We start from the raw sequence: 12,845 nt of genomic DNA, 5'->3' as shown, positions 1-12,845 counted from the left end.
TTTCTTCATGTTGAAACATAATCTGTACTGAAGACTAGCCTTTGCTCTTCATCAGTAAGTGCTTCAAGTCCTCTTCACTTTCGGCAGGTATCTGCATATGGCAAGTTGTTAATGAGTCTTCCTCTAGTCCTGTTCTGTTCTTCATATAATCCAGCTTCTAGGATTATTTGTATGATTGACAAATTTCAGACTGCAGAAGTTATAATCTTCAGTTTCTCTAACTTTGGCATTAGTGATTGGTGCGCTCATTTACTAACCTGAAGATTGGCAGTTTGAACTTCAGAAGAAAGGCCTGGCGATCTGTTTCTGTTAAGATTACAGCCAAGAAGCACCCTATGGAGTGGTTCTACTCTTAACACATGGGATCGCCATGAGTCAGAATTGACTAAATGGCAGTGGATATACTAGAAGAATTATTTTCTTCCCATAGAAAAATTGCCGGTAGCTCAGTGAGTAATAAGCCGGGGAAAGTACAGAATTTTACTGACTTTGAAACTTATTTTTTCTTAAACCTTTATTTTTGCTGGAAAGCACTAAATCACTTAGAAGCCTTTCGTATTTCCGTTAATGGAGAAATACATATTTTGTATTTTAATTTTTCCTGAGTTAAGGGGTGTTTATGTATTCTTTTTAAGATTTTTTTCCTTCCAGGACCTTTTTTGTAGCCCCAGCCTTTTCAGAACAGAATGAGTACAAGTTCTAATTGTACATACACAAAGCTTAAAATAGTCAAATATTCTACAAGCCCCATTGCATAAACACCCCTCCCCCAGTAACCATTTTCAACTCTTAATGGATCCTTTTAATATTTACCTTCATGTTTCTAAATAATGTGCCTGTGTTGTAATTTCTTCGTGTTTCAGTTTTAGGTATTCTGTTAATTTCCTGCTACTGAAAGTGCCCTTTCTTCCCACCCTCACCTTCACACATGCACACACCCCCTTCCTGTTGCCTCATTCTTCCTATGGAATTATTTTGTAATTTTTAGATCAGTTATTTTTTGTTGTTTTTGACTATGTAAAAGCTATTCACAGCTAAGTCACGTTATTATTTTTAGGTGCTACCTAGTCAGTTCCAACTCATAGTGAATAGACTAAAACATTGCCCAGTTCTGTGCCATCTTCACAATCGTTGTGTTTGAGCCTGTTTTGCTGTGTCGCAGCCACTGTGTCAGTCCATCTCTAAGAGCCTTCCTCTTTTTCGCGCTCCCTCTGCATTACCAAGCATGATGTCCTTTCTCCAGGGACTGGTCCTTTCTGATAATATGCCTGAGGTATGTGAGATGAGGAAACCCTGGTGGCGTAGTGGTTAAGTGCTACGGCTGCTAACCAAAAGGTCGGCAACGCAGGTCCATCAGGCGCTCCTTGGAAACTCTATGGGGCAGTTCTACTCTGTCCTATAGGGTCGCTATGAGTCGGAATCGACTCCTTGGCACTGGGGCTTTTGTATGTGAGATGAAGTCTCACCATCCTCTCTTCTAAGGAGCATTCTGGCTGCACCTCTGCCGAGACAAATTTGTTCATTCTTCTGGCCGTCCTGGTATCAGTATCGTTCACCAACACTGTAATTCAAAGGCATCAGTTCTTCTTTGGTCTTCCTTATTCATTGTCCAGCTTTCACATGCAGGATGCTATAACTACTTTTCCTTTCCTTCTCAACTCTTTGCTTTTTCTGGATTGATTTATTGTTTTGTTTAATTTTCTGTGTACTTATCACTAAATTCGGACTCTCTTTTGGATGTTTAAATCTCTCATTGTGATCAGATACATCAAGTGATTATAAATTTCATCTTCTTGGTATATGACAAAAAAAATCCATTGCTATTGAGTCAGTTCTGCAAGCTGTTACAGAGTAGTCCTGTTCCATAGGGTTTACTTGGTTGTAATCTTTATGGAAGCATGGTGCTGCTGGGTGAGTTCAAACTGCCAGCCTTTTAGGTTGGTAGTTGAGCACAAACTGTTTGTGCCATCCAGTTATCCTGAAATAACCCGCCATCTTCATCCTGGGGCTTTCATTTTCTTCATTCCTGTGTTAAATCTCTCTCTCCGATATCCCATATCATCATCTTTTGTGGTTCCTCCCTATTTTAATAAAGCACGTTCTTTAAGTTTCCTGAGAAGAGAAGGTAAATTTCTGAAAAGTGGCATGTCTTAAAATTTCTTTAATCTCATTTTTTTTTTTATTTCTTCTATTTTCGTTCTCATATATATATTTTTTTCGTCTATTTTTCTTGGAGGTTTTCTCAATTTTTTCTTACAGGTGTATTGAATTTCTTTTTTAAGCATATTTTTAATTTCCTGGAGCTTTTGCTTTCAGAATGTTCCTTTTTGTAGCATTCCTTTTTTTTTTTTTTATGAACAGCAGTATCTTTTATTGTCTAAAGTTTATTAATGACAATTTTTAAGTTAGTTAAAAGTTTTCCTCCCTTCGTATAGCCCATTTCCTTAGTTGCTTTTTTCCTGATCATTTTAGTGTCAATAGATCTTTCATGTTAATTCCTTTCTTCAGACGCCTGATGATTTGTGGTGTTCTTCTCATATTTAAGAATGGGACGCTAACAAAACAGATTGGAGTGTTATTCATAATAGGCAAAAAATGGAAACAGGTCCGCTTATCAGCTGATGAATGTATAAACAAAATGTGTATGCATATAATGGAATGTGCAGTCATGAAAAGGAATAAAATTCATATACATGCTATAACATGGATGAATCTTGAAAACATTTGTACTAAGTGAAGGGACCAGACACAGAAGGACAAATACTGTCTGAGTCCATGTACATGAATTGTCTAGAATAGGCAAATCAATACAGACTGACAGTAGATTACTGGTTGCCAGAGGATGGGCATAGTGGGGAATCAGAACTAACTGCTAATAGGTACAGGTGTCATAGCTTCTTTTTGGGGTGATGGAAATGCTCTGGGGTGAGTGGTGATGGTTCCATGATAATGTATTTACTGAAAACCATTGAATTGTACATTTTAAAAGGATGCATTTTATGTTGTGTCAGATACACCAAAAAAAAAAAAAAACACTGCCATCGAGTCGATTCTGACTCATAGCGACCTTATAAAACAGAGTGTAACTGCCCCATAGAGTTTCCAAGGAGTGTCTGGCGTATTCCAACTGCCAGCCTCTTGGTTAGCAGCCATAGCACTTAACCACTACGCCACCAGGATTTCCGTGTGAAGCATATCTCAGTAAAAAATGTTATTAAAAAAGAATAAATTGAATACCAGTAGATTAAAAGAGTTGCTTAGGAAGACAGATGAAACTCTGAATTTTACAAAAACAATCCTTTTTAATTGTACTGTGGAAGTTAAATGTGATCAGAATGATGCCAAAGCATGGTGAAATCCAACATTAATTTCATTCTTTATGTTATGATTTCATACTTAGCTGCTGTTATAATCTATTTTGTTAAATACGAGATTTATCTGAAAAGCAGATTGGAAGCATTGTGAAAAATAGCCTTCTTGATGCTTGGCATTTCAGTGAGGAGTCCAGTCCCCACCCTTATGTCAATATCTTTAGTTTTTTTTTTTTTTCCTCTCGTAGGGTCAAATTCCCCAGAGAGCATTCTGCAGATATTTTACCTGGGAAGTGTAGGCCTTACTGGGAACTGAGTGTGGGGAGACAGCTGAGATGGAGAGTGAAGGGTGGAGGGGAGGGCCCCAGCATTCAGTATATAAACATTAACTTAATTCCCTTATTTTTAGTATAGTATCCCTGCCATGCCTACTGTTCCCAAGGCCAGGACCTGTTTTATTCTCTCTAGGGACTAAATCCCTTGTTTTTTCCAGGATGAGGGAGGAGGACTCTCCCTGGAGGCTTCCTTGCAGGGATATACATCAGATTGCTTCCTGGTTGGAGTTCAGCTTCTTAGGCTTGCTGAGTTAGTTCCAATTCATCCATCTGCTTTCCAGCTTCCAAAATTTTGCTTCTCATGTCTCTTCTTTTGTGTTTTTTGTCCTAATGGGCTAATCTAATCTTGTTTTTAAAAATCCCTTTAGTGTTTTGTTGGGATTACAAGAGGAATTAAAGGAAATGCATGTGTTCAGTCTACCATCTTTACCTTGATGTTTTACGTTTTTCTTTTTTTAACCATCAGCTTAAACAGCATTGTTTTTGCATTTTTAATTTATATAGAAAAGGCGCCTGGGTGGCTCCAGTGGTTTGCCATCAACTGCTAAACTGAAGATCGGCAGTTCAAACTCACCCAGCGGCTTTGCAGAAGAAAGTCCTGTTAAATTGCTTCTATTTTTATAAAGATTACAGCCAAGAAAATCCTTTGGAGCTGTTCTGCTCTGTAACACATGAGTCATGAGTCAGGCCGATTCAGTGGCAGCTGGCAGCAACAACAGTGTATACAAGCCAATAATTATTAGCATTATTATTAAGATATCTTGTTTAATTTTAATTTTTATTCTAATGAGCAGTGGGCTATGGCATCAACCACAGCCTGAACCAAGGGTCATCACCATCGTTTTGATGTAATTTAGCTTAATATTCACTTTGTTGAGGGAATGCTATAGTGGTTATAAATCTTTTTATAATACTTTGGTTGTTATCCTGTTTAGAATGTGAAATGTAGCGTTTGGCTCTCCAGTTACTATGTGTAATTGCTGGTGAAGTATAATGACATTATGCTGGATCATCCCTCAGCACAAAAGGCAGATGAGAGCAAATTCAACTTTTAGAAATATTAATCTTTTCTGTACTGATATGCTATGAGTTGGAATCGACTCGACGGCTCTGGTTTGGGTTTGATTTATACTGATATGACTGATGGAAGAAAGATTTGTTTCTCAATCCTTATATTTTAACACATAGAGGATATTAATGATATAAGTGTGCACTGTTTTGGCAGTGGCCAGTATTTTCACTCAGTTTTGGCAAATTCTCTTTTATCTTCTCTTACTTCTGATCCTCAGCTCTAACCTCTGTGTTAGCAATACAAACAATTCAGTGGACAGAGGCACTAGATAATGGATAAAAGGAGCAGTAATCCAAGAACATAATTGATCATGAACATATATGCATGTAATAGTATAATTTCAAAATATACAAACCCAACAATTGACAGAACAATTGCTTAGATGATCACAGCTGCTATAGCTAGTACTCAGCACTACAATTCATTAAGATGAGGAAAAGAGAGGAGTGAATAATTGAAAGAGATACGATTTTGATCATTTGCAGGTGATACCACTTCTACTTAGAAACCCCAATAGAATCAGTAGTTGGGTACAAGATTAATGTGCAAAAAGATCAGTGGTGTTCCTTTCACCAGCTAGAAAACATAAATGCTCAGTTATTGTGAGCAAAATTATAAACGTGTTGGGAGTTAGCCTGACAAGAGTGCATGAGACATTTATGGAGAACACTATGAAATCTTAAAGGACATGAAACTGAGTAACTGAAGAAAGGTTCCATATTCATGGTAAGACAACTTTGTAAAGATGTGACTCCTTTATGAATTGATCTATAAATTTGGTGTAGCTTTAAAACTCCAGCAGGATTTCTTGAGGAGGTTGATAAATTTATTTTAAAATTTGTTTGGAAGAATAACATTTATTAATAAAGTCGCTTTGAAAAGAAAGCTTAAGGGTGGGGGATAGAGGTAGGTGGTGGGTATGCACTCACCTTATTAGATATAAAGGTATATTTCAAAGCCATAGTAATAGTCACAGTATGAGTGGCACAGCAACAAGCAAATAATCCAGTGAGGTGGGATAGAGACCCTTTGGTTCCTGAAACTTCACTCTTGCCTGCACCCAAACTTTTCTGAGTTTTGGGCTTTCGCAAAGGATTGGGAGATGGTGGAGATGGAAACTGGTACAAGATAAATAGGATACCAGAATTGAGTGGGGAGATGATAGATTGAGTGATGGTGTTGGGAAAAAATTAGGATAGATCCCTACCTTATATACCATATAGTCTTTAATTAAACTTACATTTGAATGTAAAACTTAGTAAGCTAATGGAAGTAAATATCAGAAAATACGTATGTCAATTTAGGTGGTTAAGGATACAGTCAAAACATTAACCACAAACTTAGAAATTAATGGATTCACTCTGTCAAAGTTAATAGTTAAGATGAAGGACCCCATAGTTAACGTAGGAAGAGGAGAGTTAAAACATTCCCAAACTGGCAAGAGATTAACAGCTAGAATATACAAGTAAATCACCAGAAAAGTACGAGAAGTCGATAGAAGATGGACAAAGAATACAAAGACAGTTCACAGAAGGGAAAACCTAAATGGTAAATAAGTATATGAAACAAACAAAAAAAACCCATTGCCGTCTAGTTGATTTCAACTCATAGCAACCGAATGGGACAGAGTAGAACTGCCCGATAGGGTTTCCAGTGAGAGCCTGGTGGATTTTAACTGGCGACCTTTTGGTTAGCAGCTGTAGCACTTAACCACTCAACCACCAAGTTTTCCAAGTATATGAAGTGTTACTCAAACTCACTAAGAACAAAAGAAAATAGCAGTTAGAGTGGTGAACAATACCAAATATATTATTTGAGGAAATGGGAACTCTAATACACTGCGGATGGGAATGTAGACCAGTGTATTCATTTTGGAGAACAGTCTGCCAAAGTCAATGAAGTTGTGACCCATTGCGATTCAGCAAAATCTCACTCCTGGGCGTATTCACCAGAAGAACATAGGCACGGGTCCATTCGTAAGGAATCCATCTGTCTTATTATTTATAGGATTGTTGTGGGGTTGGAACCAATTAGGAGAACGGATGAATAAAATGTGGCAGTTTCATTCGAGGGAATTCTATGCAGCAACCAATACCAAAAGACTTAAAAAATGTTGAGTTAAAAATGAAAGCAGATTTCTTGCATATTACCATTTTTGTAAGTTATACAAGCAGACAACACTGGACTTTTCGATGATACTAATACCAAGCACAGTAGAATTGGGTGCCTGGGGTGGAAATGGGAATGGGAATCTGGGATAAAGGGGAAGAAAAATCAAATGAGGGAGACCTTGTGTAGACTTAAGAGGGTAGTATGTTGTGAGCTAAAGATTTTGATGGACTCTCTTTACCTGAGATTGAAAAGGGGAAGGAAAAATAGAGCAAGAGAAGTAATTTTTTTTTTTTTTTAATGTAAACCAAAAATTGTTTATTTATACATTTGGGGAGGGCTGGTCATCTTTATTTCTTAGAGAGTCCTCAAAGATAACTTTTCTGAGATTTGGGCCTTGGCAAAGGATTGGGAGATAAGTGCACAGTTTGAGAAGCTGTTGGGGTGATATGTTAGTGAGGAAACCCAAGGGTTTGCAGCAAATCTAGGTAGTTCTGGACTTGTGAGATACTCTGGTTGGGAAGTAGAATTCCACTATCACTGCCCAACAGTACTTTATGCAGTGATGGAAATGCTTTATATTTGCAGTATATAGTATAATCACAGGTAACTTTTGACTTAAAATGTGGCTAGTGTGACTGGAGAACTGAAGTTTTAAAATTTTAATTAGCTTTAAATTTGAAAAGGTATATGTAGCTAATGGCTACTAAATCAAATGGCAGTTCCGGACAATTTTATTAAACTGCCGCGAATTAATCACCTGCGATTCTAGGTTCTAGTTGAGGTTGCTTGCTTTGGAAAATTTTGCTGCTTAGTGTTACTTTCTAGTATATTTGCTTTCTTGTTTTGTATAGGTGGCACAGGAATGGATCAGTTCTCCAAATAAAGAGACTTTCTGTCAGTTGCGTGTACGGAAATTTCCTGCTGATTATAAAAAATACTGGGAATTTGTAGGTAAGTTCTTTCTTATGTAATTTGGAATGTATGATACGATAATTGAAGATTTCTACTTAAGAGGAGACATCATCATCATTTGAATTTTCTGGGTATAGGTTTCCTAAGCTGAATTTGCAACCTCTTAACAAAGAATATGTTTAAATTCTTAATTACTGATGATAATTAGTGGGGCAGTTATAAAATTCACCCTCCCCCCCCCCCCCCGCTCTGTAATGAGAATACCACCAGCAGAAGCGTTAGTGGAAGCTAGGGATGGGTTAGAGGATAAATGAAGGGACTTAATAGATATATAGCATTAATAGTTTTATAGGTTAAGCATAGAAGAATATTCTGAGTAAGCCTTCCTAGCATCTGCTTGTTTCATGATAAGTCTAAAACACATTGTCACTTTTATGTATACTGGTTTAAATAAGTCAAACAATTCAGAAGTCTTTAAAATAAAAAGCTTAAGTCCTCTTTTTGACCTCTTTTTGATTCCCTAGATCAACTTAAAGCATGTGTCTATTTTTAGGGGGGAAAGTGTACACCGTGTCCATTGTAGAACATTGGCATAATATCAGCCAGCAGTAAAATAAGCATTATCCAGTGTTCCCATCATTCAGAGATAATCCCATTAACGTTTTGGTGTATGTTTATTTGCACTGTCAGCATCCTCTCTATCAAGTCCCACCCTCATCTCCAGTTGTATCAAACCAGTCCAGGGAGGCTGAGTTCATCCACCTATAACAACAGATGTGTAGTAGATAATAAATCCCGCTCCGTATGCCAACTGCATCCTGTAAAAATCTCAGCTTCCTGTTCCTAGTGAGTTCAGAACTCCACTGTCAGTGCAGTCCTTTCTTATCCCTATTCACCCAGGGTTAGGTCAGTGGATACTATCCCCTTATCTGTTTCTTAGGTCCAATTATCTGTTGGAATGACTTGCAAACCCCAGGGAAAGGGTTGTTTTTAAGCTAGCAGAAAAAAAAAAAAAAATGATACGCATAGGGCAAGGTCCAGGAGGGTTCTTGGCACAGAGTTTTCATGTCCTTAGGGAAAGGGCTTACCCTCTGGAGAGCAGATATTTCCTCTCATCACCCAGGAAGCTCCACTGAGCCTTTGTCTCCCAAGGCTTTTATTGGCCTCATTGCATGGCCATGATAGATTTTGTCATGCCTGCTAAGGCTTAGTCAGCATTGTGCCCCCAGGTGGTCCCTTTTGGTCTGATCCCCCTCCACTCATGGCTTTAGGTGTGGTCTGGCTGTCAGGAACCAGAACCAAATGCCAAATGATTTACTGCAAGGGAGTTCCGCATCTCGCAATATCCTACTTCCATACTTTGTACTTACCTTTAAGAATTTTGTATGTGTATGAGAGGTGGGATCATTTTACCTATTTTGTGACTTTTTATTCATTCAGCAACTTTTTAAAAAATAATTCTGTTTCCGGTGAAAGTTTACACAGCAAATTAGGTCCCCATTTAACCATTTCTACACAAATTGTTCAGTGACATTAGTTACATTTTTTACAGTGTGTCGACATTATTTCCATTTTGGTTGTTCCCTTTCCAGTAATCTAGTTTCCATGCCCCATTACCTTCTCATCTTTGCTTTAGAGTAATTGTTGACCATTTGGCCTCATATAGATGATTTTTTAAGGAATGTAGTACTCATTCATGGGTGATAGTCTTTATTTTGTGAGCCAATCTGTTTTTTTAGCTAAAAGGTGACTCCGGGATAGTTTCGGTTGAAGGTTCAAAGAGTATCTTAAGGGCAACAGTCTTGGGAAGTCGTCTAGTCTGAACTTTTCCAGTTAAGTCTGGACTTAAGAATTTGAGTTCTTTTCCACAATCTTCCTCTATCAAGATCCGTATTTTGTGGCCCTGATCAGAACGGTTGGTAGTAGGAGCCAGGCACCATCTAGTTCTGGTGAGGAGGCCATGGTTTGTGTAGGCTGTTAGTCCTATAGACTAGTTTCATCTCTGAGTCTTTAGGTTCCTTTTTTCTCTTTTGCTCCTAATGAGTAGAAACCAATAGTTGTCTATTAGATGGCCACCTGCAAGCTTTTAAGACCCTAGACACTACTCAACCAAACTAGGATGCATAATATAAGCCATCAAGCCCAGAAAACCTATCCCATGAGGTATTTGGTTATGTCTAAGAAGTATCTGTAATTGTGCCCCCTGTGTGCTTTATTACATATATGAATACTGTATTTTTACAGAAATAATGCGTGCCTTCTACTTTGCTAACCGTGCCCTACCCCCCTGCGAGGTACTTTCATAAGCGCTACTATGCCAATTTTTTTTTTTTTTACTTATTGCTGTAAAAAAAATTAGCATAGTGCGGTTACAAAAATACCTCATGGGGGAAGAGGCCCAGTTGGCAAACGTAGAAGGCACATGTTATTTGCATAAAAATACAGTATATGTGCGTGCACACATATGCATATGTACACACATATAAATTTGTGTATGAACCCATACATACACACATACATACCTATCCATATATATGCATACGTATAGACATCTGTTACTACACGTATGTTTTTTGGTTGTTGTTGCAAAATTATATATATCATAGCACTTACCAAAAATGCCCTTTTTCTTGTGTACTTTTAGTGACATCATTTACCTTGGTCAGGCTGTGCGCACTTCACTCACATTTGGTGCTCCCTTTCCCGTCACCAAAAATAACAAGTGTGTACCACTTAGAGAATGATTTCTCCTCTCCCTTTATCCCATCCCTGGTAACCACCAGTGAAATGTTGGTTTCTGTATGAATGCCAATTCTTGTTTTTCATGAAAATGAGATTATACAATATTTGTCCTTTGGTGATTGACTTATTTCACTCAATATAATGTCCTCTAGATTCATCCATATTTATAAGATGTTTTCAAGAATTCATCATTATTATGACTGTGTAGTAGTACAGGTATCCCTTGCTTTTCCAAATTTGCTTTATGCTACTTTGCTTTTACAAAAAAAGGTGAAACGTGGAAATAGCGTTCAGCATTTGTTTTATAGCAAGCTGTTAAAGGCAGCGCACACCCTGAGCAGCGAGAGTGGAGCCTTTAAGCTCCTTCCCCAGGAAATACACTCAGCATCAAGCCACCATAGCTTTGAATTGTCTGTGCACATCTGTGCTTTATCTTGATTTATTTTAGTGTTTATGTGGCATTTGGTATGATTTAGTATGTTATTTTTGGGGGCCTGGGAACGCTCAAAATTGTTGCCACATAAATCAGTGGTAACTGCGTCTTTGCTTTACACCATTTTGGCTTAGGAGAGGTTTCATAGGATTGCTCTACTTTTGGTTAGTGGGGAAAACCTGTATTCCATTGTATGTACGTACCACGTTTTGTTTCTCCATTTGTTGATGGGCACTTACGTTGTTTCCATCTTTTTGCTATGGTAAATAGTGCTGCAGTGAACAAAGGTGTGTATATGTCTGTTCACGTCTCTTCTATTGGATCTCTAGGGTATATGTCTAGAAGTAGGATTGCTGGATGATAAGGTAGTTCTGTTTTTAGATTTTTGAAGTGCCGTACTGTTTTCAATAGTAGTTGTACCATTTTACAGTCCCACCAGCCATGAATAAGGGTTCCAGTTTCCCCACACACCTGCCAGCATTTGTTTTCTGGCCTTTTTTTTTAAATCAGTGCCATTTTAGCAGGGGTGAGATGCTATCTCATTGTAGTTTTCATTTACATCTCTCTTATGGCTAATGATCACAAGCATCTTCTCATATTTGTGTTGGCCACTTGAATGACCTCTTTGGTGAAGTGTCTATTCATGTCCTTTGCCCATTTTTTATTTGGGTTGTTTGTCTTTTTGTTACTGAGTTGTCAAAGATTTCTATGTATTTTAGAGATTAGGCCCTTATAAGATATGTCGTTCCTGAAGATTTTTTCCCAGGCTGAAGCTTGTCTTTTTACTCTTTTGATAGTCTTGATGAGCATAAGTATTTTTATGAGCTCTCAGTTATCTAATTTATCTTCTCTTGTTCATGCATTTGTAGTAGTGTTTGATATCAGCAAATATTTTTTGACCTTATACTACCTGATGGTAAATGATTCTAGGTACTGGGTATACTGGGTATATAGCTGTGACGAAAACAGAATTCCTTGTCTTCTTGTAGCGTACATTTGACTTAACTTATTTTCACTTAATATATTGTAAATGACTTTTTAGTGTTATTAAATAACAATAGTGTATTTAATTGCTGTAGTTATTCCATTGTAAGCATATGCCATAGTTCATTTAATGAGATATTTTTAGTTAGACACGTACATTTTTATTATAGTTTTCCTCTATTATGAACACTCTGAATAAATTCCTTTGCTAGATCACACAGTATACACATTTTATTCTAAATTTTCTTATTTTGTTGTTGAGAATATACACAGCAAAACATAAACCAATTCAACAGTTTCTACATGTACAGTTCAGTGACATTGATTATATTCTTCAAGTTGTACAACCATTCTCACCCCCCTTTTTTGAGTTGTTTCTCCCCCATTAACAAACCCACTGTCCCCTAAGGTTTCTTTCAGATCTTTTGAGTTGCTGTTGTCAGTTTGATCCTGTTTAGATAGTTCTTAAAAGAGCATAATGTTAAAGGCAGACATTTTTTACTAGTTAAGCTAAATTATTGTTTGGTTTTAAGAAGACTTCAAGGGATATTTCTGGTTGAGGGTTTAAAAATTATCTCAGGGTAATAGTTTCAGGGGTTCATCTACCCTATATGGCTTTAGAAAATCTGGAGTCCATGAGAATTTTAAGTTCTGTTCTGCAACTTCCACCTTTTAATCAGAATGTATATTTCCCTCACATCTGCTAATTTAAACATATTTTGCCAGTTATATATGAAAGTGCACATCATTTGAGGGCGTAGTTTTTTTCTCAGATGTTCACTGGCCATTTGTATTCTTTTGATAATTGCCTGTTTGTGCCCTCTGTCTTTTTTTTTTTTTTTTTCCTATTAAGACAATTGTTTTCTTCTTACATGTATTGGTGCAGTTTTTTTTTTTTTTTTACAATTTTCATTTTATTATTTGCAAAGCACAATAAGCAAAGT

General features: G+C 37.2%; 1 protein-coding gene across 3 annotated transcripts in view; it reads left to right on the top strand.

Moving 5' to 3' along the window:
* The window catches only part of SETX (senataxin), a 95,816-nt gene that overhangs the window by 46,240 nt on the left and 36,731 nt on the right, over nucleotides 1–12,845 (top strand). For all 3 annotated transcript variants that reach the window (XM_049895164.1, XM_049895165.1, XM_049895166.1), the window contains exon 11: nucleotides 7,682–7,781. In XM_049895164.1, the coding sequence (XP_049751121.1) occupies nucleotides 7,682–7,781 (100 nt within the window). The remainder of the gene's footprint in view (nucleotides 1–7,681; nucleotides 7,782–12,845) is intronic.

Source organism: Elephas maximus, chromosome 9 (assembly GCF_024166365.1).
Source record: "Elephas maximus indicus isolate mEleMax1 chromosome 9, mEleMax1 primary haplotype, whole genome shotgun sequence".
NCBI classification, from domain to species: Eukaryota; Metazoa; Chordata; class Mammalia; order Proboscidea; family Elephantidae; genus Elephas; species Elephas maximus.
Note: the sequence above shows the minus strand (reverse complement) of the source record. Positions and strands in the feature narration are given on the sequence as shown.